Below are 25,343 nucleotides of genomic sequence, written 5' to 3'. Positions count from 1 at the left end.
AGACCCCGCATAGATCCCGCATAGATCCCGCGTAGACCCCGCATAGACTCTGCATAGACCCTGCATAGATCCCGCATAGACCCCGCGTAGATCCCGCATAGACCCTGCATAGATCCCACACAGACCCCACATAGATCCCCCATAGACCCCACGTAGATCCCACATAGACCCCGAATAGACCCCGCGTAGACCCCGCATAGATCCCGCGTGGAGCCCGCGTGGAGCCCGCATAGATCCCGCGTAGATCCCGCATAGATCCCGCATAGATCCCACATAGACCCCATGTAGACCCCGCAGGGAGGCCCCGCCCGCCTCACGGACTCTCCAGGCCACGCCCCCTCGCCCAAGCCCCGCCCCTTCACCACCCCACGGCCACGCCCCCTCCTCCCCACCTCGCGTCCGCAGCCGCCTGGACTACAACTCCCGTCATGCCTCGGTCCCTCTCCCTCCCCCCGGAAAGGGGCGTGTTCTGCGCCGGCTGCTTCCGGCGTGTCGCCGAGGAGGGAGTGAGGGAGCGGTAAGATGGCGGCGGCGGCGGTGCTGGAGTTCCAGCGCGCCCAGTCCCTGCTCTCCACCGACCGCGAGGCCTCCATCGGCATCCTGCACTCCATAGGTGAGCGCCGCCGCTGCCCCTGCGCCGCCCGCCGCCACCCACCGCCCGCCGCCGCCCGCCGCCCGCCGCCGCCGCCGGCTGCTGACTCACCGTGCGAGCCGGACGGCAGCGAGGCCTGGGCCCGGCTCCACCGGCACCGGCCCGCTCCAACCGGCGCGGGGCCTGTACCCGCACCGCGGGGCCGGGCCGCTGCCCGCCGCACGGGCTGGGAGCTGCCGAGTGGAGCGGGCGGCCGAGCCGGGAGCCTGTCAGCGGAGCCCCGCGGCTCGGGCCGGCTTCTGCTGCCCGTTGAGCGCGGTGTGAGCTCGTCTGCATTGAAGCCCGGGCAGCGGTGCGGGCTCTTTGCTTACTGGGCTGCGGTGTCACAGCGGCCGGGGCTTGCGGCGGGCTGGAGGAGGAGGAGAACGCTCTGCTGGGGAGCGATATTCCCTTTGGTAACGCTAAAATCCACCCGCTATTTCAAGCACCTTCTCGGCGCCGTGCAGGAAGTTTTGGGGAGTTTCTGTTGTGCTATGGCTGGAGTTTTAACCTCTGCTCGTTTCGAGACAGATGCTGTTGGCAGCAGTCGCCTTTTTGGGCTGTCCCGGGCATTTAGTGGTGCCAAGATGTTGGTGCTATCGAGTGGTGTGTGGACAGGGGAGGGAGAGGGGCTGCCTTCGAAACTGGTCTTTAAAGAGTAATTCTTGCTTCTCTTAACGTGGGGTGGTTTCTGGTAGGGTGCTGTGACCCGCTGTCACCCCGCTGTGGCTGGGAAATGAGTGTTTCCTGGTGTCTGTGCTACACCTTGGAATGGCAATGACTGTGTGCTCTGTACAAGTTGCTCGGCCCTCTTGTTGTTTGGCTGGTTAATTAGTAGTTGGTGTTCTCGAGCCTGTCAACACACCTACAGCTGGTCACGCTCAGGAGTGACAGCAGCTCGTGCTGCCGGTCGGTGTGAGCTGGAGCAGCCCCGGGAGCCGTGCTGCGATGCTCGGCTCCTCGAGAACAAAGTTATTTTGCTGTTGACACCTCCCATGTTTGGTTACGGGGGCTGGAAGCTGCAGCCTGTGCTCAGAGGCTGCACGGAGCATCCCAGCTCCCTCTGGAGAGCTGGGCAGCGGATTTGGGCTTTGTTTGCCTACAAGTTGGATGGTGGAGATGAATATTTACGTGGTAGTAGGTGGCAGGGAGGAAAGTGTTGTTTGTGGCTGACTTAGATGAAATTCCTGTTGTGTAAACACAGGTTTGGTGCTGCCGTGTGTCATTTAGCCCTTCTGTGTGCTTCAGAGGCAGAGTTACTCACGTTGGTACACAGTGACGATGAGATTGTCGGAGTTCAGTGTGGGAAGGAGCCTCCTGCCGCGGTTGGAACACGCGATGTGCTCCTGAGTGAGGAGCACAGGCTCACCCTGCTCACAGAGCTGGTGATGTTCTTGTGCTGCCTTTGCACCACGGGATCACCACCTCGTACACAGAGCAGCAACAGCAGGAATGGCCAAAGCAGCACAGCCAGCCCTGGAAATCCCATCGCATTTCTTCTCTTTGCTTTTGTGGCTTCAGCAAGAGAGGGTTTGTTGCGTGGTGGTGGTTTTTAAATGAACAGCTGGACAAGCTTAATGAGAACACTTCAAAACTTAAGTTATATTCAAGTTGGAGCTTGCAGTTGTGTCTGTCAGCTGGATTAAAGCCTTTGTGCAGCACAGATGAAGCACTCTGAGTTACACCTTTAAACTTCCCACATAATCTGCTTTCCAGATCTCACTGTTGCCTGTTATAACAGTTACATTTGTTGGTGCCTTTCCGGGAGCTGAGGAGTAATGATTATCCTCTAACTGAAACAGCTTTAAAGGTAACTTCTCAACTCTTTTCCTAGTGAAACGTGACGTCCAGGAGAATGATGAAGAGGCGGTGCAAGTCAAGGAGCAGAGCATCCTGGAGCTGGGCTCGCTTTTGGCCAAGACTGGGCAGGCAGAAGGTGAGCCTGAAATAAGTAACTGAGGTAATGGGTGAGAGAAACATACGTTCAGATTAATGTAGTCTCCTAGTTTGATGAGATGGAAATAAAAGCAGGTTTTGTTCTGGCAGGGAATGTTCTCTTGGAGACAGGACTAGAGAAACAACATAAAATACTAATCGCATATTACTTGTCCCGGTATTCCAAAGCGTTGCTGATGCATTGGGCAGTTTAGTTTCTGAGTCTTTGATATGTGGCCAATTTTTGATTCATGTGATAAAGTTTGGTTAAGTTATGTTTAAGTTGAGAAGTTTTTCAAGGCCTTGTTTCAGATTGGAAAGTTTGTCCCAAAACGTCCTTACTCACCAGCAGCTTCCTTCTCAATTGCTTGAATTGATGTGAGACCCCCCACTGCAGCCCTGATCCAGCTCTGGGGCAGCAGCACCAGAGGGACGTGGAGCTGCTGGAGCGAGGCCAGAGGAGGCCCCGGAGCTGCTGCGAGGGCTGGAGCAGCTCTGCTCTGGAGCCAGGCTGAGAGAGCTGGGCTGGGGCAGCCTGGAGAAGAGAAGGCTCCTGAAGGGGAGACCTTAGAGCAGCCCCAGTGCCTAAAGGGGCTCCAGGAAACCTGGAGAGGGGCTTTGGACAAGGGATGGAGGGACAGGACAAGGGGAATGGCTTTAACCTGCCAGAGGGGAGATTGAGATGAGCTCTGAGGCAGAAGCTCTTCCCTGTGAGGGTGCTGAGGCGCTGGCACAGGGTGCCCAGAGAAGCTGTGGCTGCCCCATCCCTGGCAGTGTTCAAGGCCAGGTTGGACACAGGGGCTTGGAGCAACCTGCTCTAGTGGAAGGTGTCCCTGCCCGTGGCAGGGGGTTGGAGCTGGAGGAGCTTTAAGGTCCCTTCCAACCCAAACAACTCTGTGATTCATCTGCTGAAACATTACATCCTTGCCCAGCTCCACACGGGAGCAAGGCTTGACAGTCCTGTTTGTGAATGTGTGAGAGGACAGAAATGGAGTAGAATTCTCTATTCAACTTTTTTTTCTGCTTGAATCTGTTCGTGTGTCCTGTTTCCTGGAAGGCTCAGGGCAGTGGGTGTGTTCTGGTGTACTCAGCAGGTTGGTTTTGTTTCTTTTGCTGGGGAGTGCTCTGGCCCTTTCTGCAGCACCTTTCACCTCGAGATATTAATTGACTTGAGGTCCTTTAACTAAGTAATAGGTGTCTGTGCTGTACAGGTGCCCTTTGCACTCACATGTTTGCTTCTGTAGAGATAACTAAACTTGGCTTTACTCCTGCACCAGGGAAGATGTGTGTGTTTGGGCTAAAAAGGGGGAAATCATCCAAAGAGTCTCTTCGAGTAAATGTGTGGATGTGCTGCTGGTGTGGAGAAGCCTGAGAGGAGAGTTGTTACTGCTGCAGAACTTGGAATAGTTTTGAGTTTAAGCCAAAGTCTTACCTGAGTATAAAGAACTTCAGTGTATCCTCATGGCCAGCTAATAGATTTCTTTAAGGGGAAGGCTAAATAATTGAAAATGACAATGTTAACTCATGAAATCCAGGTTTATGAAGGAGCAAAGGTGAAATGTGTTTGAAATGTATTAAGGGAAGCACTAAGCTGCAGATCCACAATATTCTGAAGAAAATGAATTTGGCAATGCTAAGAAGCCAGTTGTGTATGTGTAGATTGGAGTGAGATGACCAGGTTGTGCTTTCTGGAGACGTGTGGTGAGGATGTGGGATGAAGGAAGAGGGTGCCACAGCTCAGGGATGTGGGAAAGACACTGTCACCTTCCTTGTCTGTGTGCTTTCTAGGGTGAAGCAGGCTATAGGAGTGAGGAGCAGTCAGGGGCAGCAGCATCTTCAGCAGGTACAACCCTTCCCAAAGTTGCTAGCACCAGGCAGACACAGAGCTCAGATCCAAGGGGAAAGAATCCTGCGCTGCTCAGCCTCACAAGGAAATGACTGAGACTGAGCAGTTTCTGGCCCGAATGAAGTAGGTCTCATCATTGTAGCTCTTTCTGTGTGTGGTTTAGTTTTAGCCAGTGGAATTTCTTTGACAGCTTCGAGGTGTTGCAGTGGCTCATGGGCTGTTTTCAAGCGATAACTTCCCAGAGATGAAGGGATGTGGGAGAAAATCAGCTGCACTTTGGTGGGGTTTGAAAGTTTGACTGGCTGAGAGTGGGAAATGAACCTGGAGTTTTTAGAGGACTAACCTCTATTGAACTACATTATTTAACAACAACAATAATACAAATGACCTCTTTATCTGCTTGAGAAAGGGTTGAACTTGGAACTTAATTATGGTTTTTAGGACATTTCTAGAGTTTTATAACACTGCTTTAAACTATAGGATTGGAAGAACTCGGGGCAGGAATTCGGGTACGTGGCATGTTAGCTTGTGGAAGCACTTTCTGGGAGGGTGCGCAGCAGAGCTGCTGCTCATCACTTCTCCAGAGCTGTCAATCACACCCCTTTACCATGCGAGTTAAAAAAAAAAAAGAATCCTAAAAATAGTTGACAGTTACATTGGTGGGAAAGAGAAATTTCTATGGGAACTTTGAGCTTGCATGGCTAAATGTGGAACTTGGAGCCCGCGTGGCTAAATGTGTAGTATGCAAAATGTACAGATAAATTCTAGCTGTTGACATCAGATCTGCTTTCCAGTGAATTCTCAGGCAGGTGTTGAGCAAGTGAACCGAAAGGGAAGTACTGCAGTGTGGGCTTTTCTTTTCCTAAAGTTCCTTTCCTGTATGGAAGAGTGTGTTTTGGCACTAAAAACATGATGTGGTTGGTTCCGAGGAGCTGGTGTAGTGCAGTGAAGTACTGTAGGAAGAGTTGGTACCTCGCAGTAGTTGGGAGTTGCTGGATCTCAGAAAGAGTCTCTCTGCCTTGATGAGACAGACTGAAAACTGGCAAATTCTTAGTTACAGAGCTCCAAGCTATAAGGACATGGTACCGTGACCTGATAAGAAGCAGACTTGTTCCCTGTGTTTTCAAGTGCTTGTGTTATTTGCGCCAGGGAAGAGCACAAGAACCAGCTTCTGGGCAACTCCAGCTTTAGAGCTGCTTCTCTTCCAAGCCCACCAAGGTGATGTGGAGCTCACATCGAGAGGAAGGATGCTTGAGAGCAGCTCTGCACAGAATTGGTGTGTTGGAAGCAGGTGTCTGCTGCTGATGGGAGTTTGTTTCCTGTATGTGAAACCAGAGAGTTGGGATTGGATTAAGATGGTTGGGATTTGCACCCATGAGCGGGACTGCAGAGTGAGTGCAGGAGGTGTGGGTGAAGCCATCGTCTGCTATGGGGCAGTGGGTGACAGATCCTTGGGGAGTAAAAGCTGAGTTGAAACTGGCAGTGGGGCTAAATCTTAGATGTTGAAGTAACTGTACCTCATTCTAGACAAACCTGCCCATTTATTCTCAGGCAGAAAGGAAAACTTCTATAAAACCTTAGGCATGGCAGCCATAGCATCTTTGGTTTGTTCCCTGGACAAAGCCTGAGTGCTTTGTTGTCGAAAGAGTTGTGATTTCTTGTGCTGCTCTTTGGAAAATAAGGATTCAGGGCACCCTGGAGATGAGTTCTCTGTGTTCTAAAACTGCACTTTCAGATGTATAGAAATGTCAGTGCATCACCATGAGCAGCTGGATTGGAACACACTGAGTTCCCTTCTTCACAGTGTGAGAGATGAGTTGTATCAGGCTTGATTAAACTTATAAATAATTAGGTTGAAATAGTAAAAACGATAAGGAATAATTTGTAGATGTTAAGATGCTCTTACAGCAATTCTTTGCATTCCTGCTAAATGAAATGTGAAAGAAACTTTGTTTTCAGCTGTTTTTACTGGAATTCTCCCAAAAGGAAATTGTGCTGATGCTCCTTCATACACTAATTGAAATGAGTCTCTTAGTTTTGCTTCCAGCACCAGTTTGGTACAGAGTATACTGAAGTATTCCTGGAATTCTCATTACAGGTTTCGTTTTGGTTGTTTGGTGTTTTCTTTACTATCAAATCTTGCAAATGTGGTAGTGTGACATCAAGCTGATGTTTTGGTGAGACTTAAAATTTTGGGGCAAATAAGCTGTGATTTCAGTGTATGACCCCACTATGTTATGAGTGGGCACTGAACCCTCTGGTGGTGCGGTGCTGCTCTGCTGAAAGCAGCATCTTCATAGAATCCCAGCCTGGTTTGGGTCGAAGGGACCTTAAGGCTCACCCAGTTCCAACCCCTGCCACGGGCAGGGACACCTTCCACTAGAGCAGGTTGCTCCAAGCCCCTGTGTCCAACCTGGCCTTGAACACTGCCAGGGATGGGGCAGCCACAGCTTCTCTGGGCACCCTGTGCCAGCGCCTCAGCACCCTCACAGGGAAGAGCTTCTGCCTCAGAGCTCATCTCAATCTCCCCTCTGGCAGGTTCAAGCCATTCCCCTTGGCCTGTCCCTACAGGCCCTTGCCCAAAGCCCCTCTCCAGGTTTCCTGGAGCCCCTTTAGGCACTGGAGCTGCTCTAAGGTCTCCCCTTCAGGAGCCTTCTCTTCTCCAGGCTGCCCCAGCCCAGCTCTCTCAGCCTGGCTCCAGAGCAGAGCTGCTCCAGCCCTCGCAGCAGCTCCGGGGCCTCCTCTGGCCTCGCTCCTCTGGCCAGCTCCACGTCCCTCTGGTGCTGCTGCCCCAGAGCTGGATCAGGGCTGTGGGGGGGGTCTCCCCAGAGCGCAGCAGAGGGGGAGAATCCCCTCCATGACCTGCTGGAGAAGGAGAAAACTTCTAACTAGTGCTGTGCAATTCCAACACGGAACTCCCTTCTGCTTCCTCGGACGTGGGGTCCTGAAACTGCCATGGTGTTGACTGCTGCGTTCCTGTGCTCTGTAGGAATGACACTTTAAGTGTATTTCTTCATAAAGAAAGACTTTTCCTTTGTGAGCTTGAGACTGGCTTTGTAACTGTAAGCTAATAATGGGAGTAGTAGAAACAGCAATCTAGTTAAGTAAGATCTAATGGGGTGATGGGGGTAGTTGAGGTGTTAAGAACTGTCATTTGCTCAGCAGCAGAGCGCAGGGTGTATCGGACTTGCTAGGGCTGGCTGGTATGGCAGAGTAAAACATCATGCTGTGAGTTAATAAAAACATACTTAAACCATAAACTCCATTTTATAGAAAAATCTCAAAGCGTTTAACAGATTCCTCCATTTTTAAAGCATGCCTGAGGCAAGTGTAGTTACAAATGGTGTTATAATTGGGTGAAATGAAGTAACGGGAAACGTGTGCTGTGCGGGTGAGACGGGAGCTCAACACTCACCTCTGCCAGAGACTGTTACAAACTGTTTGATGTAATAACTACTGCTGTGTATAGACATGTCAAGTGGAACTTTTGGCTCTGTGGTTGCATTTCATGGTTTTATTTTGCTGTATGCAGAGCTGGGAGGACTCCTGAAGTATGTTCGACCCTTCTTGAACTCCATCAGCAAAGCAAAGGCCGCCCGCTTAGTCCGATCCCTGCTCGATCTGTTCCTTGATATGGAGGCAGCAACAGGACAGGAGGTGAGATTTAAATTTCAGCAATAGTCTGTCCCTGAAAAGGCTCTAACTCCATTATCCGACCCAGTTTGCTCCACACTGAAGAATTATTCATGTCAGAAAACATTCCTTTAATGCATTTGGATAGATTCTATTAATAAAAGATTACCTAATTTAATTCGCTCATAACCATGTTTTTCTGCAAGCCTCATCCTGCTGCAGGTTAGGAGTAACTCTTGCCCTGGGCAGTTTGGTTTGTGGTGCTTGCTGTTAGGTGCACAGCATCAGTAGTAGTTTGTAGTGTGACTAGTGTTGGAGAGGTGAGAGATGCTGCACCGGGTCCAGTGGTCTCGTGGGCAGCTGGGGACAGTGTGTGATGGCATGGAGCTAGAGGAGCGAGTGTTCAAGGTCTGGTGGTGAGTATTACTTAGTGTCTTTTACCTGGAGACAGCGTGGTGAGTGTCTTACTCTACAGAGGCATGGAAGCTACTACTGAAGTGGAAAAAGTTTTCCAGCTACCCCTTGTGAACTACTTCCAGTGGATGAACTTCTCCACTAGAAAACCCATTCTGGCTATGATAGCCCACAGTTAGGATTTACTCCGTTCTCATTAGCTCCTTACAACACAGTTGTTTTTCTTCTTTTTTTCTTTTGTCCATGTGACTTGTTGGTTATTTGGGAATGAGAGAAGGACAGGAACACCCTATAAATGATGAGGAGCCACTTGCAAGCAGCACTGACCTGCAGTGGCATGGGTTGTACTGGCACGCCAGAGCAGATAGACAGAGAGGGGAGGCAGGGAGGGTCTGAGCAACACATTAAGGACAAAGCCCACATAACATTGTACACACAGTGAGTGACAAATGTCAGCCTAGAAGAGGCTCTGCTGTGTTGAGATGCAGGTGGCATTCTTAGCAGCCAAATTAGCACAAAACTATTATCCTTTAGCTCAGGTAACCCAGCAAATGTTCTTCATTTGCTGTTCAGTACTTGTGGCTTGTGTCACGTTACTGTAAATGGTGACAGAATCTTTTGCCCCTCTTCTTTAATGGAAGAGGTTAAGGAAGGTGGGGTAGGATGTGCAGGTGAGAAGGGAACCCCTGAAGATGTCAGGAGAAAATGACTTCACATTTCTTCTAAAGGTAATTTGATAAAAATGATGGTATTTGGATGCAGTCCCAAAAGGTGGCATTTTATGGTGGGGGAAGAACTTGGAGTAACAGCGATGGAAATACAGCCAAGTTAGTAAAATGATTTGCTTTCGAGTATATTCTGAAGCTAACCCCAAAACCTCAAGTAATTGTGACCCCTAACCTGTGAGGTTCTTGATGCAGCAGTCCTCAGTACTTTCCGTGCCTGTTCAGAGGGACATTTGCTTCCTCAGTGAAATGTATGTAAGACAGCTCCCAAGAGTCCAGTAAAGCAATGAAATTAGAGATTTCTCCAGCTCCTAATGCTCCAGCTATCACTGTGCAATAAATTGAGACTTCATAATGGCTTTTCATAAAGTGTCCCTATTTAATAAGCAGTGTTGAGCAGCTGACAAGCCTTGCAGTGTGGTGCAGCTACAGAGCTGTTCCAGAAAGAGCTGTGATCCAGAGATTTGGGAAAAGGCATTCCTGAACCTAGCACCTCAGGATGACTTACTGTGTATTATTGGCCAGTACTAAATTGACACCCTCTTCTAATGGAGTGAGAACATGACTGCTTTATTCATCAAGGGAATCACAACAGTCTTAATAGTATGAGAAGCCACTGGGTGCCTTCACTCTGCTTTGAAGCAGTAGATAAAACATCCAGTGTCACTTGCTGACTGGCTCCTGGCTCCTGACTCTGCTGCAAGCAGTGGAGCCCAGCACCTCTGTTGCTTTGTACTGCTAAAGGACATGCGGGATCTGGCATATTTAAGCCCTAAAACACGTGCACTTTATTTTCCTTTCTTTGTAGAGCAATTGAAAATACAGTCTTCTCTATAGCTTGAGTGAAATGGAGCAACACATGCTGGAAGGGACCTCAAAGTCTTCTCGTCCGTCCCTTGCCCCTAAGGCAGAATCAGTTCTCATGTGCCCAGATGGTTTTATTTCCAACAAAAACACAGCTGCCTAAGAAATGCTATTAGGATTTCAGCAGTAATTTTTACTGGTGAAACTTTGGAAGCCAAATCTTTATTTTCATATTCCAGTGTGGGAGGGTTGTCCCTGGTGGCCAGAAGTTACTGGAAGCCAAATGCGTTAGAAAAGGAATTAAAGAAGGTGGTCTGTTGGGTTTTGTGACTGCTAAAGCTTAAATTCAACCTTAGTTTGCTTTCTGAACTTTACTTCCTCTTGCACTATGTGTTGTAAGTAGTGTCATACTGTGAATGTTGCTACAAAGTGCAGGAAGTTAATCTAGCAAATGGACTATGAAAATACATAGCACAATTTAGCTGGTCTGTGTCATTTTGCACAACATTTCTGTGAGTTCAAACTCTGGTTTCAGCATGATGCAGCCTGAGGCTAAAGTGTTCCATGTGTGGTTACCAGCGAGTCTTTGGTGAGAAGCTGGTTAACCTTGCACTGATGAGCTGCAGTTCTCATCAGCGATGAACTACAAAACCACACTTACCCTGCTAGTATTAAAAGAGGCATTTTGGGTAGGCACTAGTGCTGAAGGCTGCCAGCCCTAGTGCAACGTTTGAACCAGAAATGACTTTGCTTCCTTAAACTACATTGTGGAGATTCAGGCTTTGTTGTATTTCTGTTGCTTTGTAGGAAATGATTGAAGCATACTGCTGTTTTAAAGAGGGGCAGCAGAAGGCTTTACACATTTCTTTCTGCTCCCTTTAAGGTTGACCTGTGTTTAGAGTGTATTGAATGGGCCAAATCAGAGAAGAGGACTTTCCTACGCCAGGCTCTGGAGGTATGTTACATTGTGGATCCCAAACCTGTGTAACAGTGTCTTCCCTTTATCAGATTTAATACCTGTAAAACTTGTAGTGTGTTGTCCACGTCTTTGTACGTGTAATGGATGGGTGATAAGGCCAGGTTGATGGGGCCTTGAGCATCCTGGTCTAGGGTGAGGTATCCTTGCCCATGGCAGGGGGTTAGAACTGATGATCTTAAGGTTCCTTCCAACCCAAACCGTTTTATTGTTCTATGATAACTATTAAACTATAGTTAGTGACTCTTCTTGAAGAGGCAGGATTTTACCCGTTGTCTTTAGACTGGCTCATCTTGCAAATGGTAGATCTTGCAGAACTGGACCATATCATGTAATGAACACAGACGGTTTTAGTGAAGTCTGTGCAGATAAGAATATGAAGTTTCATTTTACAAAATAAATCTGTGCTACCTTTCTTTGGCTTCCCTCACAGCAGTTCCTTTTCTGTTCTCCAGGCGAGGCTGGTCTCTTTGTACTTCGATACCAAGAGGTACCAAGAAGCACTGCAACTAGGTGAGTCTTCCACTAGGTGGTGGTAGTAGATCTTGGCTTTGAGGTTAGTCTTGAGGCTAACAAGGGAAAGAATTCATCGTGTGCCTCAAGTTTTGTAGGACTCAGGCATTGATTTTTCAGAGCTGTACCCGTTCTGCCATGATTTGTTATAGCTTGGTGATAACAGCTTCTAGAGATCTTTTTATTCTCACCATTTGTTCATTTCCAGTAATCTTGGAAGCAGAGAGGAGCTGTAGCCTGTTGAAGGCCATCAGGTTTGGCTCCTGCTGGAACATACGTACTACAATGCTGTGGTCAGAGAGCTTTGCCCAAATACACAGTAAAAGCAGTAGTAATGCCAGGAGATGGCAAACCTCTAAGGACGTAATTAGACAAGCTCTTGTGCAGTAGGGTGAAGACTTCAAGAATTTGCTTCTGCACCACCTGAGATGTGGTAATTAACCACGTGAACCCTCCTGCTCTGCTGCAAGGCAGAGTGAAGCAGGTCAGCTCCACGGCCCAACTCCCTTTGGTGCTGTTCAGATGCTCATTTTGCACATACTGCAGTAATGTAAGACGAGGTTTAAGCTGGCTTGTACAGACTGCTCTGCCAGCTCAGCACGTGGGTGCCAGCAGGGCTGAGGGGTGACTGCGCTGACGTGGACAGAAGTGCTCACCCATCTCACACTTCGTAAACAGTGTGGTGGCAAGAGCATGTGTTGTGTCCAGAGTCCCCTGGGTGACTTGGATCTGATCTGAATGTCAAGTTATGTGAAGGGCACAGAATTAATTATCAACTTAGAATTGGTTTGAATACACGTGTGTCACAAATTCAGGTTTAAACTGGTCAGTTCACACTCCAAAGCTCTGCTTCAGTAAATTAATCACTTGGATGATGGGGGTACAGCTTAGGGAGCTGCCCATGCCATAGGACAGCCTCTCCAAAAGCTCTTTTGAGGTGTCAGTGGGGGTGCTAGCATTTCTGTGTGGCTGATGTGGTTGTGTCTGCAGGGAGGAGGTTCAAGCAGAGTGCCTATGAGATGTTTCTAGGGAGGGTGCCTTCTCTTCCACCTATTTATGCAGTTTTAGGTGTGGTTTTCAGCCCCTGAGCATAGCAAGTGAGGATGAAGTTCTCATCTCTGCTTGCCCTAAGTTAGCTCTTTAGTTTGTGATGGGGGGAAAGAAGGGGAAAAGCTTCCTCTAAGGCTGGCTCTGTCTTCACAAGGCTTTAATGGGACAGTTTATCTAGGCATTTTTTAGGCTCTCCATTCCTACCTCCTAAATTTGATCTGTAGATGTCTTGTGCTTGAAACATTCCTTCCTCATCCCATATTCTTAGGAGGTGCTTGGAAATCCTCAGGTCTCACCCTAGGGGAATGGTGCAGGAACGGGCAGTACTTCAGGTTTGCTCAGAGCAGTGAATGTGAGTGATAAATCACGCTCTCAGCTGGGGAAGGGGTGCCAGAGTGACAATCGGAACTGCACAAGCCATCCTTGACCTTTTGCTGAGTGTCTGCTGCCCACGGTGAGGTGGCAGAGACGTGCTGTCCCCATACCCAAGAGTTCTCACTGCCCTCTTCCACCTCTAACACAAAACTGGTTCATTCTCCAGCTGTGGACTGACACTGACCCGCTATTATTTCCTCTCCCCTGTTTCTTCTTGGAAGAACAGGTTGTGTAAGCCTAGCCTCCCTTCCTGAGAGCCTGCCCTGCTGTGGGGGAAGAAGGGTGTCATCTGGAAAGACTTGGTTTGTGTAGTTGTTGATGCAGAGCAGGTTACAAAGGTAATCTTGTTCTTCCCCACTGCTAGGCTCCCAGCTTCTTCGGGAATTGAAGAAGATGGATGACAAGGCATTGCTGGTGGAAGTGCAGCTGCTAGAAAGTAAGACTTACCATGCCCTGAGCAATCTGCCAAAAGCAAGAGCAGCCTTAACCTCTGCACGGACCACAGCCAACGCAATCTACTGTCCCCCCAAGCTGCAAGCAGCGTTAGACATGCAGTCAGGTAAAGCCCTTCAGGAGAAGGGGAAGGGCTGGGCCTCGTTGTGATGCATTGGTTGCCTGATATTTGTTCTTTCCTGAGTGAATCATAGAAAATGATGCTAGGTGCGACCTGAATGCCCACAAGTCTGCCCAGCTGCCTCCGGGCAGGATCAGCTGTAATTACATTGTTCCTGACAAATGGTTTTTTCAGCCTGTTCTTGAAAACCTCCAGTGACAGAGGGTCCATAATCTCCCTGAGCACTCACAGTACACTGTGTTAGTACAACTGTAATGTTGTTCCTGACCTGATTTGCAGGCGCTTACCTGGAGTGCTCTCAACTTGTCTTTCTTAACGTGTCCCCTTAAGAGAGGGCATGGATGTTCTCCTGGTAGAGATAAGGTAAAGGGAGGCACAGAAGGAAAGATTCCCTTTACTGAAGGACCAGATAAAGCACTGGGCATCCAAATTGTTCTGTCTTCTTCCTCCCATTCAGAACTAACTCTGATGCCTGCCTTTTTGTTCCTCTCCACAGGTATTATCCATGCAGCAGAAGAGAAGGACTGGAAAACAGCTTATTCGTATTTTTATGAGGCGTTTGAGGGATATGATTCAATTGACAACCCAAAAGCCATCACTGCGCTCAAATACATGTTGCTGTGCAAAATCATGCTGAACATGTATGTGGCAAATGGTTCTGTGAAGAATACTCCTTACATTTAAATGGGAAAGGCTTTTTGCTTATATGGCTCTAATTGTCTTTATGCTTCTGATACAATGTTACTTGAATTGTAGTAATTTGCTTTCAATGGGGAATTTTGGAGACACCCTTAGATTGAAGCTGACCGTGGTGTTGAATAAATGCTCTCTTCCCTTCCCTCCCCTCTCTAGCCCAGAAGATGTGCAAGCATTAGTGAGTGGGAAGCTTGCTCTGCGGTATGCAGGAAGACAGGTATAGAAACTTCATCCTTTCTATCTTCCTATTATCTCTGAGAATATGATACCATGCTGTTTGCCAAAAACATTGGTCTTTTCATACCAAAATACCCTTTGCTTCTGAGTGTCCTGAATGAGATCCAGAACTGACTAAATTACCAGGAGTAATTACTATCAGTCAGTTGCCTGCGGAAGGGAATACAGTGATTCTCACAACCTGGCCTGCTCGCTTAGTTTTCTGTTTTTTCTCCTCCCCGCTTTCTTCATAAACTACTAAATGCCTAATGCCCTGAGGTACTCGTGTCTCAACCCTCGCCAGCCCTGCAGCCATGGAGCTGATGGAGCTGATGGATTTAAATCCAAGTTACTCATTGTTTTTACTTGTGTTGCAGCAAGTCCTAAAAACCCATTCATAGCAGCGTAGCTGAGCAGCTTGAGACCTAGATGACTGCAAGGTGGAAGCCAAGCATCTGGGGAGCTGTTAAATCAAGTGTTTATTCTAACATGTTAACTTGCCAGCCTGTGAAGCCACCTCCGTATTAAATCCAGGGATACTTACATAAAGTACAGGGCCAAAAGCCAAGCGTGCCAGGGTCTGAGCCAGGCTTACACACTGATGCCCTCAGTGGCTTTGGCCAGCCTGTTATTTACTTTGACGCAAGAGCTCATACTCATCTGCTTCACAGGGGACCGGGGAAGCTCTTTAGTAGAGGAGGTCAGTGAGCATATGTGCTAGAAAAGAGTCTGAAGTGGGGATATCCCTGCATTATCCCTGCTAGATCATGTAGGGCAGCCCTGCTCCTGCTTCATCTGCTTCCCCCGGTGGCAGCCTGGTTGGAGGCTCCTTTTCAGAGCAGGAGGGCAGTGTGCTGTGCAGGAAATCCCAGCTCTTCCTGCCCTGGCCTCCTGGTTCAGCAGTGATGGCAAGTTCCTGCAGTGGAAACGGAGCGGAGGGAGCAGAGGCAAAGTGGGCACCGTGGGGCAGCTCGCTGGGAGAGGTGGCAGCAGAAGCCTGCGCCTGCTGCACCACAGCCACTGGGCTGTGCTGCTTGGCTCCTGAGCTTGTGCCTCTCACCACTTGGACGCTGTTCTTCTAGAGCTGTTACTGTTCTGTTCAGTAGAAATATGGTAGTTTGGTTGTGGCTGAGTTTTGCTTTGTTTCAGCAGCTGTGGGGTAGACAAGAAGCACTTTTTGATGCTGTCCACGATAGGGCGTCCAGAGGACTTCTGCTGTGCTTCTGCTGCTCAGCAGGGGAAGTGGGACACGCTGAAGGAGACACACAGCTTATGGGCTGAAAATGGCCATGTTCATTAAGCACGTGCCAAAACGTTCACTTTCCTGCAGAATCGGATCAAACTTGCTCCCAACCTGCAACCCGATAGGAACTGCAGCTGGTGTTCCCAAACCTCGCAGAACTCGAGGTCTTTGTTTCTGTGGAGCTGATTTCACGCTGTGTCCTGCAGCTGCTCCGCCTGTTCTCCTTATGAGCAGCTGTTCTTACTCTGCCTGTGTGGAAGTCACACTGACATGGCTTTGTAGCAAGAGGAACATTCCCATTTTGCTGCTTAAGCACGTTTCCCATATACTGCACAGTTGGCATAATAACACTGAGAGGAGAACCCAGGAAAATAACCTCTTATTTTCTTCCTCTGCAGACAGAAGCACTAAAATGTGTGGCACAGGCCAGCAAGAACCGATCGCTGGCTGATTTTGAAAAGGTGAGTCAGGAGACACAGAATAGGGCCTGCCTGGAAACGCCAGGTTTGGAGACTTGTATGAGCTGTTACATTCCACAGCAGGAAACCATAAAAGCATTCAAAGAAAGCAACAGTGCATCAACACATGCCCCACCGCAGTCGAGCGGGTTGGTTTTCGCAGCATGGGGAGTAATAGCTTGCTGGAAACTAGTTTTTTCCCCTTTTATTTGAAGCAGCTTTTGGTGCTGTTCACTGGGATGTGTATCTTCCTACATTCTTCTTCTGGCTTCAGTAAGAATACCACAGAGATAACGGAGAGGATTCCCATGTCAGGAAACAATCCTGCCGTGCTGTCTCCTGAGTGGAAACCAGAGATTCTCTTGCTAAGCTCCAGCAGTGTAAAGATGAAAGATGCTTGAAAGGCTGCCAGGCTGTTGTGACCTCCTGGCCTTTTAGCTAAGTTATGGGATTGGATTAACCACTGATACTTTGCTGGGCAGGGAGAGAAGACTGTTTCAGGCTTAGAGGACCTTGGGGACAGGAGACCTGTTGCTACCTCAGTTGTTTGATCCCCACTGTGTTTTCTGCAGGCTCTGACAGACTATAAGGTGGAGCTCAGGGACGACCCCATCATTAACACTCACTTGGCTAAGCTCTACGATAACTTATTGGAACAGAACCTGATCAGAGTCATCGAACCCTTCTCCAGAGTACAGGTAAATGTTCCAGCAAGCACAGCAACACGCTGGCACCTCTGTCCCCTGCTGCTGGTGGGTGAGGGACTTGTTCCCATACAGAACACTTCTTACTCGGAGCTACTCAGCACTTCCAGAGCTCAGGGTTCATCATGTTCAGCCTAAAAATGATAAGGAGAGGGCTGAGGGGAACTTTGGAAAACCACGTTTTGGAGTCATTGCCCTTTCCACCTGTTTCACTTAGCGTCCACCCTCCACACTGAAGGTGGACATGCTTTTAGCACTGAAGGTAGCAGAATTTGGCTTTTCAGGGCTCTCATATGTCGTGGGTAAAGCTGCAGTAATCTTGGAGGTAAAACATTATTTCATGTTTCAGAGTGAAATGGCTTTAGGTGTCTAGTCCATCTTCAGTTAAAATTGGATATGAAAGCTGAAGGACATTAAGCTGCAAAGCCATTGGAGATAGAAGAACCCCATACTTCGTGTTGTGTGTCAAAAGTGCAGCTAAAGATTTACTTAACTGTATTGGTCTCTCTTATAGATTGAACACATATCCAGCCTCATCAAGCTCTCAAAGGTAAGAACATCACTGGAAATTGGTGGCACATCTTAAGAGGGCAGAGGAATTGAGGTCAGATGGCATTTGCCCCAGGGAAATAAATGTAGGCTAGTAAGTCTGGCAGATCAGCTCCACAGCATTCACAGGCAAATACCACTCTTGGGAGCTGAACTTTAACATGGGCAGTCCCCATCAGACTGGCTTCCTCTGCACTGGACTTCTCGTTTTGCACTAGACTTGTTGCTAGCCGTAACCTCACCTTCCTTCACGTGGGTTTTACTCCTGGTGTTTGCACTTGCTTTTGATTGGAGCCAGACTTTCCTCTGCTCTAGTAACAGCTCCTGTCGTGGCCAGCTCAGTCTTCCCTGCTGACCTGCATTTAATCCTCATGAGTGTGCCCAGAGGAATCTTTCTTAGACCCCTAAACTACGGCATCTACCTAATCCCTCTGCAGTTTCATTAGGGACGCCTGTGTCACCCTGACTATTGCAATAACTGCTTTACAGATAATCCCAACCAGATTAAGTTTTAGGAAAAGCCACTGTAGTCCCAGCCAGTTGTATCCCAAAGTGCTTTTGTCCCGTGTTGGCATTAAGGCCAGAGGTGTGGAAATGTGCCAAGCTTGGCCCTTACGGTCATTACATCATCTGTCTTCCTTCTCTCTCTGTGCAGTCTTTCCCTAGGCTTGCCCTTGGTGTCTGACACACAGCTTGAGTAAAAGCTGGGCAGCAGTTTAGCTGCAGAACCAGCACCCCCTCCTGCAGTGGGGCCTGGGCAGGGGGTCACCTTGGTGCTGAGTGCCATAAATGAGCTTGGCCAGCACTTGACTAAATACTTGCTGAACCAAGTGAGAATGCTCCCCATCCCCTAGTGAGTGCCTGGATGAGGTGGCAGATGCACCCTCTTCTGTGCAGACAAGGGGCAAGACATCCTGGTCCTCTCGTTGTTAAAAGCTACTGCTTAATTTCCTCTGTCATCTAAAGCATATGGTAATATCAAAGCAACGTGCAAGGAGAGATCTGTCCTGACACCGTGTTCAGTGATAAAATAGCTGGTGTTAAGTAGTGCTTATATCCCACCAGGGCTGTTGAGTGTGGAGTAGTGAAATTCACATTTCTTTTATATAGTTCTGGGAGACTTTTAATGTTTCTGCTTCAATTTCAGGCTGAGGTAGAAAGGAAACTGTCACAGATGATCTTGGACAAGAAATTTCATGGTGAGTCTCTGCGTCCTTCAGTCCTGCCTGCCTCACTGCCCACGGCCAGGCTGTGTGTAAGCCAGCTGAGGATAGACTCCTACTTATCGCTGCACCTCTGAGCCCCAAGTGTCCTCCTCAGACAGCTCTGCCCTGCTTCAGACAGGGGACGTGCAGGTTAACAATGTGGGAAGAGTAGAGAATGGTGGGTTCATCTGTTACTCTGTTATCATGAAGGCTGCTTCTATCACTCCATGGATTTGTTAAGCTCGAGGCGTCTCAGAAACCACTGTTAAGTCTTTCCTTGCTGTGACTGCAGCCAAGGATGGTTTCGAGACCCACTGGTGGGCTGTCAAGCATAGGTGTGCTCTGCCTCAGAGCTTCCTACAGCAAGCAAGGTCACCTTTGGCTGATTCGGCAGGCTGAGAGAGCTGGGCTGGGGCAGCCTGGAGAAGAGAAGGCTCCTGAAGGGGAGACCTTAGAGCAGCTCCAGTGCCTAAAGGGGCTCCAGGAAACCTGGAGAGGGGCTTTGGACAAGGGATGTAGGGGCAGGACAAGGGGAATGGCTTTAACCTGCCAGAGGGGAGATTGAGATGAGCTCTGAGGCAGAAGCTCTTCCCTGTGAGGGTGCTGAGGCGCTGGCACAGACTTTTCCCAGAGAAGCTGTGGCTGCCCCATCCCTGGCAGTGTTCAAGGCCAGGTTGGACACAGGGGCTTGGAGCAACCTGCTCTAGTGGAAGGTGTCCCTGCCCGGGGCAGGGGGTTGGAACTGGAGAAGCTTTTAAGGTTCCTTCAACCCAAACCAGGCTGGGATTTGTGTCAGGATATTTCCTGTGTTGCTCCTGCAGCAGAGCTGAGTGGTTCGGGTTTGTCTGGGACCACAGGAGGCTGCTTCTCTAATCAGCCCTCAAGGAAACAAACGCCTCTGCTCTTGTTTGCACTGTCCCTAGTGTCAGTTTAGGAAGCCCTCTGGCTCTGGCTGAGCAAGACGAGTGGCTGAAGGAAGCACATTGGTCAGAGAGCAGCTCAGGAACTGCGGAACGCAGCCGTGGGGCCCATCTGGCACCTGGAAACAGTGCAGTTATCGAAGGGCTTTGAGCCACCCCCCGGGCACGGGGCTCAGTGGCTGCTGGGGAATGCGCAGGCACAAGGCACAAGCAGCTCCTGGGTGTCTTGTTGGGCCCCTCTCCAGGATGGTTCCATCTCTGTGGGGAAGCTGCAGCTAATGCAGTGCAGCCAGACCCAGCCAGGGCCCTTTGGCAGGCAGACCCCTGCGCTCCTGCGGGGTGGAAGCTGTGATGCGTTGGGGTAACGGCCGCGTTGTGCCCGCAGGCATCCTTGACCAAGGCGAGGGAGTCCTCATCATCTTCGACGAACCCCCTGTAGACAAAACGTACGAAGCTGCCCTCGAGACTATTCAGAACATGAGTAAAGTAGTGGATTCGCTCTACAACAAAGCCAAGAAGCTAACATAGGTGAGTGGGGGCAGAGCTCCTGCGTCCTCGAGCCTCGCTGCCTCTCCTCTGCCTTGACGTGGCTCTGTTTTCTCTTTGCAGAGCTGAATTTGCTGTCATGTGGAGCGTGTGTGTGACAGGAGAGTGAAACCTTGGGGAAAATGTTAGGAGACTTTATTATTATTTTTTTTTTTCCTTTTTTTCTTTATTTTTTCTTTTTCTTTTTCTCTTTGTTCTACTTTTCGCTCGGAAAGTTTTTAAACTTCCTCATCCAGTGCATCCTGTATCCATACGATGCGTGTTCCAGTTTCCATGTAATCTTTACTGGCCGAACTTTGTATCCGGGGGGGGAATATTGTTTAAACAAAGAGGGTATTCTAAATAAAAGGAAAAAGGCTTACACTACCTAAACATGTGCTTTCCACTTCCTGAGGGATGGCAGAGAGTTAAGCAGGGACAAAGTTTTGTTACCAGTAGGTGCCCAAAACAAGTTTGTTTCATCTCTCCCTCTGCTCTCAAAGCTGAGACTTGCAGTGTGTAACAGCCAAGTTGATTCCATTTGTACTGAACCAAAAGAGACCCAAAATGTACAGACTGGTGGTGTTTGGTTTTGGATCCTCAAGGCCTCAGATCCCCTCGAAAGCAGCTCCCCAGTGATGTTCCCAACGGCTTCAGTGCCCGAGGACCGCGCTGCGGAGCTGCCCCAGCCCCAGCCCCCCCAGCGCCGGGGCCGGGTTGTGCTGCAGGGAGCAGCGCTCCTCCCCGAGGCCTGGTTTGCATGCTCCTGTTTAGACTAGACTAGAGTGTCCGTGTTTATCCCCCCCACACACCTGCACTGGTAGGAAGAGCAGGAGAGCAGCGTTCCCAAGGCTTCACCTCCCTTCACCGGCGCCATCAGCCTCCCATTGACCTCTGCTGCCGTTGGGGTTCCTTTATTTTCCCAACAGCCGATGGGAGACAGCTTGGAATGTGCCAGTGCAGCGCCCATGGGGAGCCAGGGTCGGTAGGTGGGGTGGAGCAGGGCGTGCTGCAGTATGTGTCACTGTCTGGTGAGGTTCGAGCTGGGTTCAATGCCATGTGGGCAGTGTAAGCTTCCACGGCTCTGTCCTGCTCATCTCCATCTCCCTCCCTCTGTCTCTCTTTCCGTCTCCACGTTTTTCTTACAAGCCCCCTATTTTGTACAAGGGTTCTGTTATGGCAGGAGCTATTTTGCCTTCGCTCACTCTTTAGACTGGCTGATTCTTTTCCTGCTTTTCTGTTCACATTTTAACCTCTCCAACATCTGATTTTATGATTTTATTCTTTTGTTTCATTTCCATCTCATCCCGTCGGTCGCTGTTTGGGTTTTTGGCACCATCAATATCAAATGTACAAACGGTTCTTGCTAACCAGCACCAGGTATATCTGATGTTCAGATGAGTTCCAATAAAATAAGTTTTTTTTCAAACTTCTGGCTCCTGTCTTCAGCGGAGGCAGCAAAGGGGCCCCTCGGATGCTGGTCCCTCTGCACGTAGGGAAGGGCTGGAGCTCATGGGAGCAGTGTTTGGGGATGATGTTTGAGACATTCAGTGTGAGGGACCATGTTTTAAGCAGCAGATTTGTGGGCTGGGACCTGTTCTTGGCACAAGAAGTTGGAGTTATAGGATGAAGCTGTGTTGTTATAAATGAAATTATGGATTATTATTATAGCTTTGTGGTGTGGTTGACACACTGGAGGTAAGGGATGGGATCCAGAGGGACTGGACAGGCTGGGAGGTGGGACTGTGTGAACCTCATGGGGTTCAACAAGGCCAAGTGCAAGGTCTGAATTTGGGATGGGAGGAAAAGATGGATCAGGGGCTCTCCCCTGCTTTTCACTGCATGGCTGTGAGTGCCTGGCCGCGGCCTAGCCCAGCACCAGCCCTGGTAGAAGCCGCAGCTCCAGCAGAGCTTGGGCCCAAAGTGAGGTTTTTCTTTACTAAACCCCAAGTTCATGGTGCCTCTGGGGATACCCCTTACCCGTGTCCCCCCATTCCCAGGCAGTTCCCAGTGCCTGGCGCGGAGGGGGTGTGGTTGTGGCTGGAGGAAATGGGAGGTTTTGGGGCTTTTGAAGCCTTTGCTCCGTGGGAAGGGGACCGGCGGCCACGCGTCTGCAGCATCAGTGGCTTCTGTGCAGAGAGGGGTATAGACGGGTCCGGTTTATCAGGCGGTGTCCGGGTGAGGCTTTGCCCCGTCCCGTTGCCGGCAGCAGCACCGGGGCGGGGCGGGTGACACCGGCCCCGCTCCTCCCGCTGGGTGCTGGAGCCCGGCGGCCTCCAGCGGCTTCACCGCGCCCGGGCCCGAGCGGCCTCGGGGGGTCGCTGTGGGGGCTCCGGTGCTGCCGTGCGGGAGCGGGGCTGAGCTGCGGCTCTCGGGGTCCGCCGGCACTTTCCCTAAACCCGGTCCCAGCCTTTGAGACGCCGCAGCGGAGGCGGCGGTGCGGGCGCTGCGCCCCGGCCCGAGCTCGGCCGGGCACCGCCGCTGCCGCGCGGGGGTTTCAGTGTTAATTTCTGGCTTTTATACCCATTTTTCGTTGTCTTTTCATCATTTCCCCGTCGGGCGGCCCCGGAGCGCTCGCCCCGGGTCGGGTCCGCACCGGGGGGGCTTCTCCCCGCTGGGGACTGGCACCGGGACCGCGGGGCCGTCCAGGGGGCGGGGCCTATGCTTGGGGGGCGGGTCCACTTCCATTTAAGGGCGCGCTGGGGGCGTGGTCTAGACGATGGAGGCGTGGCCTGGGGTGGGACTGCAGCCGTTCACGCGCGGGGGGCGTGGCCTGGGCGGCGTGTAGGCGTGGCCTGCCCGCCCCTTTCCCGCCGGCGCGGCGGGCGCACGTGGCGGCGCGGGGCGGGGCGGCGGGGGCGCGCACTGCGCCGGCGGGAGCGCGCGCGGCGGGGCGGGGCGGGGCGAGGCGCTCGAGCGGCGGCGGCGGCGGAGCGGGCAGCGCGCGCGGGGCCGCGACGGGGCCGGGGCCGGGGCCGGGGCCGGGGCGGGCGGTGGGGCCCGCCGGGCGGCCGGCGCCATGGGCACGGTGCTGTCGCTGTCGCCGAGCTACCGGAAGGCCCCGCTGTTCGAGGAGGGGGCGGCCACGGTGGGGCACTACACGGCGGTGCAGAACAGCAAGAACGCGAAGGAGAAGGGCCTGAAGCGGCATTCGCTGATCTCGGTGCTGCCCTGGAAGCGCATCGCCGCCGTCTCCGCCAAGAAGAAGAGCTCCAAGAAGGTGCAGCCGAACGGCGGGTACCAGAGCAACGTGACCCACCTCAACAACGAGAACCTGAAGAAGTCGCTCTCCTGCGCCAACCTCGCCACCTTCGCCCCCCCGCCGCCCCCCGCCGCCGCCGCCGCCGCCCTCGCCTCGGCGCAAAAGGCTCCGCCGACCGCGCCCGCCGCCGCCGCCGCCACCCCGCGCCGGGTCGTAGTGCAGGCGTCCACCAGCGAGCTGCTGCGCTGCCTCGGCGAGTTCCTCTGCCGCCGCTGCTACCGGCTGAAGCACCTCTCGCCCACCGACCCCGTGCTCTGGCTGCGCTCCGTGGACCGCTCGCTGCTGCTGCAGGGATGGCAGGACCAGGGCTTCATCACGCCGGCCAACGTGGTCTTCCTCTACATGCTCTGCCGGGATGTCATCTCGGCCGAGGTGGGCAGCGACCACGAACTGCAGGCGGTGCTGCTCACCTGCCTGTACCTCTCCTACTCCTACATGGGCAACGAGATCTCCTACCCGCTGAAGCCCTTCCTGGTGGAGAGCTGTAAGGAGGCCTTCTGGGACCGCTGCCTCTCCATCATCGACCTCATGAGCCCCAAGATGCTGCAGGTCAACGCCGACCCGCACTTCTTCACCCAGGTCTTCGCCGACCTCAAGAAGGAGAGCGGCTCCGAGGAGAAGGGCCGGCTCCTCATCGGCCTCGACCGGTGAGCGCCCGCCCGGGCCCCGGCCCCGCTCCCCGGGGCTTGTCCCGGCGGGATGGGAGGGGGGAGCGGGAACTGCCGCCTCTTCCCGGGTCCGACCCTGGGTTGGGGGGAGCGGGAGACCCCGCAGCCCCTTCTCCATCCCGCTAATTGAGGGGGGGAACCCCCCGACCGACACCCCCACTTTTCCCCCGGGGCTGGCGGAGCGGAGCGGGGCTCCGGCGGGGCCGGTCACCGCATCCCCGAGACAAAGACCCGAGAGGGGAAAACGAGGGAAAAAACGGAGAAAAAAGGAAAAAAATTTAAAAAAAAGGAGAAAATTGCTCTAAAGGCTCCACCGGAGGCGGACGGGGCCGAGCGGGACTCCCGGGAGCGGGACAGCGGCGGGCCCGGCCCCCCCCATCCCCCTATTTATTTTCTTTGAAGAGACTCGAAATTCCCGAGCAGGGCCGGGGGGAATCACCGCAACTGTTCCGTGAGCTCAATGTGAACCGTCTCGTCCCCATCGTGCACTGGTCATGAGTATTGTGCTAAGGATCTACTTGAGTGTGCAAGGAGAGAGAGCCACATGCTGCTACCCGAGGTACTTTCACAACAAAAAAAACAAAATCCCCAACAAACTACTAACCTACCGGGGGGGACACACATGAAAAAACACCCCCCTTCTTTATTCTTTCATTGTTGCTTTGCCAGTGGTATTGCGCATGCGAACAGGAGCATTTTGTGTCTTCAAAAAAAAAAAGAAAAAAAAAAGAAAAAAAAACACAAAAAGGAAAAAAAACCACCACATTAAAAATAATAATAATCAGAAGAAAAGCCCTTCCTGAGCGATGGCTGTAACCAACCCCATGCACAAAGCGCGGCCCTGCGCTGCTGCTCCCCGATGGGGACTGACAACTCCTTCTTTTGGGTTTGATTTTCCTTTTCTTCTCCGTCTGCACCGGTCTCGTTCCGTTCTGCTCCGTGGGGCGCTGAAGTGGCAACCGAGCAGGAGCAGCACCGTGCCATCTCTTTGACTCCTCACTCGACGCTCTCCATCGCTGTACAGTGGGACCCCGCTATTGATACATGTGTACGTCCAGGTTGTTTTTTTATTTTAGTGCAATCTCTTCTGTAGCTCTTTGTTGACCAAATTGGTGGGTTCTTGTTACTTCTTAATTTATATTTGTCTCATTTTGTATGTGTGTGTATAGTGCGTTTGTACGTATGTGTGGTTTATAACCTGACCGCCTGTGTCATGGGGCTCAGTGTGCCTGTAATTTAATCCCCTCCCCTTATTTTTATTTATTTTTGTACTGTGCTGATTAAATAAAAATGCACTGACCATCCATTACATGGCAGCGTGTCGTGGCCGAGTCGTTCCTGCAGTGCTCAGCTCCGGCGCGCCGCTGCCGGCGTCGGCAATGGGATTTGCGGTGACAGAAGCGGGGCTTAAGGCCAGTTTT

General features: G+C 51.2%; 2 protein-coding genes across 3 annotated transcripts; both read left to right on the top strand.

The window, feature by feature from the left end:
* The first annotated feature begins 480 nt into the window (after nt 1–480).
* PSMD11 (proteasome 26S subunit, non-ATPase 11) lies at nt 481–21,421 on the top strand. Of its 2 annotated transcripts, XM_030508634.1 has the most exons (14): nt 481–613; nt 2,466–2,567; nt 7,945–8,069; nt 10,872–10,943; nt 11,420–11,477; nt 13,267–13,461; nt 13,973–14,117; nt 14,329–14,389; nt 16,030–16,092; nt 16,662–16,787; nt 17,308–17,343; nt 18,490–18,541; nt 19,853–19,995; nt 20,077–21,421. In XM_030508634.1, the coding sequence occupies exons 1-13, from the start codon at nt 523–525 to the stop codon at nt 19,993–19,995; spliced, it is 1,269 nt and encodes a 422-aa protein (XP_030364494.1). In that variant the 5' UTR covers nt 481–522; the 3' UTR covers nt 20,077–21,421. The 2 variants fall into 2 exon arrangements, with proteins under 2 accessions (XP_030364494.1, XP_030364495.1); XM_030508635.1 differs by lacking the exon at nt 2,466–2,567 and having other exon boundaries at nt 496–613.
* A 1,439-nt stretch (nt 21,422–22,860) lies between these two features.
* CDK5R1 (cyclin dependent kinase 5 regulatory subunit 1) lies at nt 22,861–25,238 on the top strand. The gene is made up of 2 exons (XM_030508637.1): nt 22,861–23,901; nt 24,325–25,238. The coding sequence occupies exons 1-2, from the start codon at nt 23,012–23,014 to the stop codon at nt 24,386–24,388; spliced, it is 954 nt and encodes a 317-aa protein (XP_030364497.1). The 5' UTR covers nt 22,861–23,011; the 3' UTR covers nt 24,389–25,238.
* The last annotated feature ends 105 nt before the right edge of the window (nt 25,239–25,343 follow it).

Source organism: Strigops habroptila, chromosome 19, assembly GCF_004027225.2.
Source record: "Strigops habroptila isolate Jane chromosome 19, bStrHab1.2.pri, whole genome shotgun sequence".
Taxonomy (NCBI): Eukaryota; Metazoa; Chordata; class Aves; order Psittaciformes; family Psittacidae; genus Strigops; species Strigops habroptila.
The sequence above is the reverse complement of the archived record's forward strand: the minus strand, read 5'-3'. Positions and strand labels throughout refer to the sequence as shown.

Coding starts and splice junctions, on each gene's coding strand:
- PSMD11 (XM_030508634.1), top strand. CDS start 523: ATGGCGGCGGCGGCGGTGCTGGAGTTCCAGCGCGCCCAGTCCCTGCTC. Junction 8,070..10,871: donor AGGCAGCAACAGGACAGGAG/GTGAGATTTAAA, acceptor GCTCCCTTTAAG/GTTGACCTGTGTTTAGAGTG. Junction 11,478..13,266: donor CCAAGAAGCACTGCAACTAG/GTGAGTCTTCCA, acceptor CCCCACTGCTAG/GCTCCCAGCTTCTTCGGGAA.
- CDK5R1 (XM_030508637.1), top strand. CDS start 23,012: ATGGGCACGGTGCTGTCGCTGTCGCCGAGCTACCGGAAGGCCCCGCTG. Junction 23,902..24,324: donor CTCCTCATCGGCCTCGACCG/GTGAGCGCCCGC, acceptor TTTTCTTTGAAG/AGACTCGAAATTCCCGAGCA.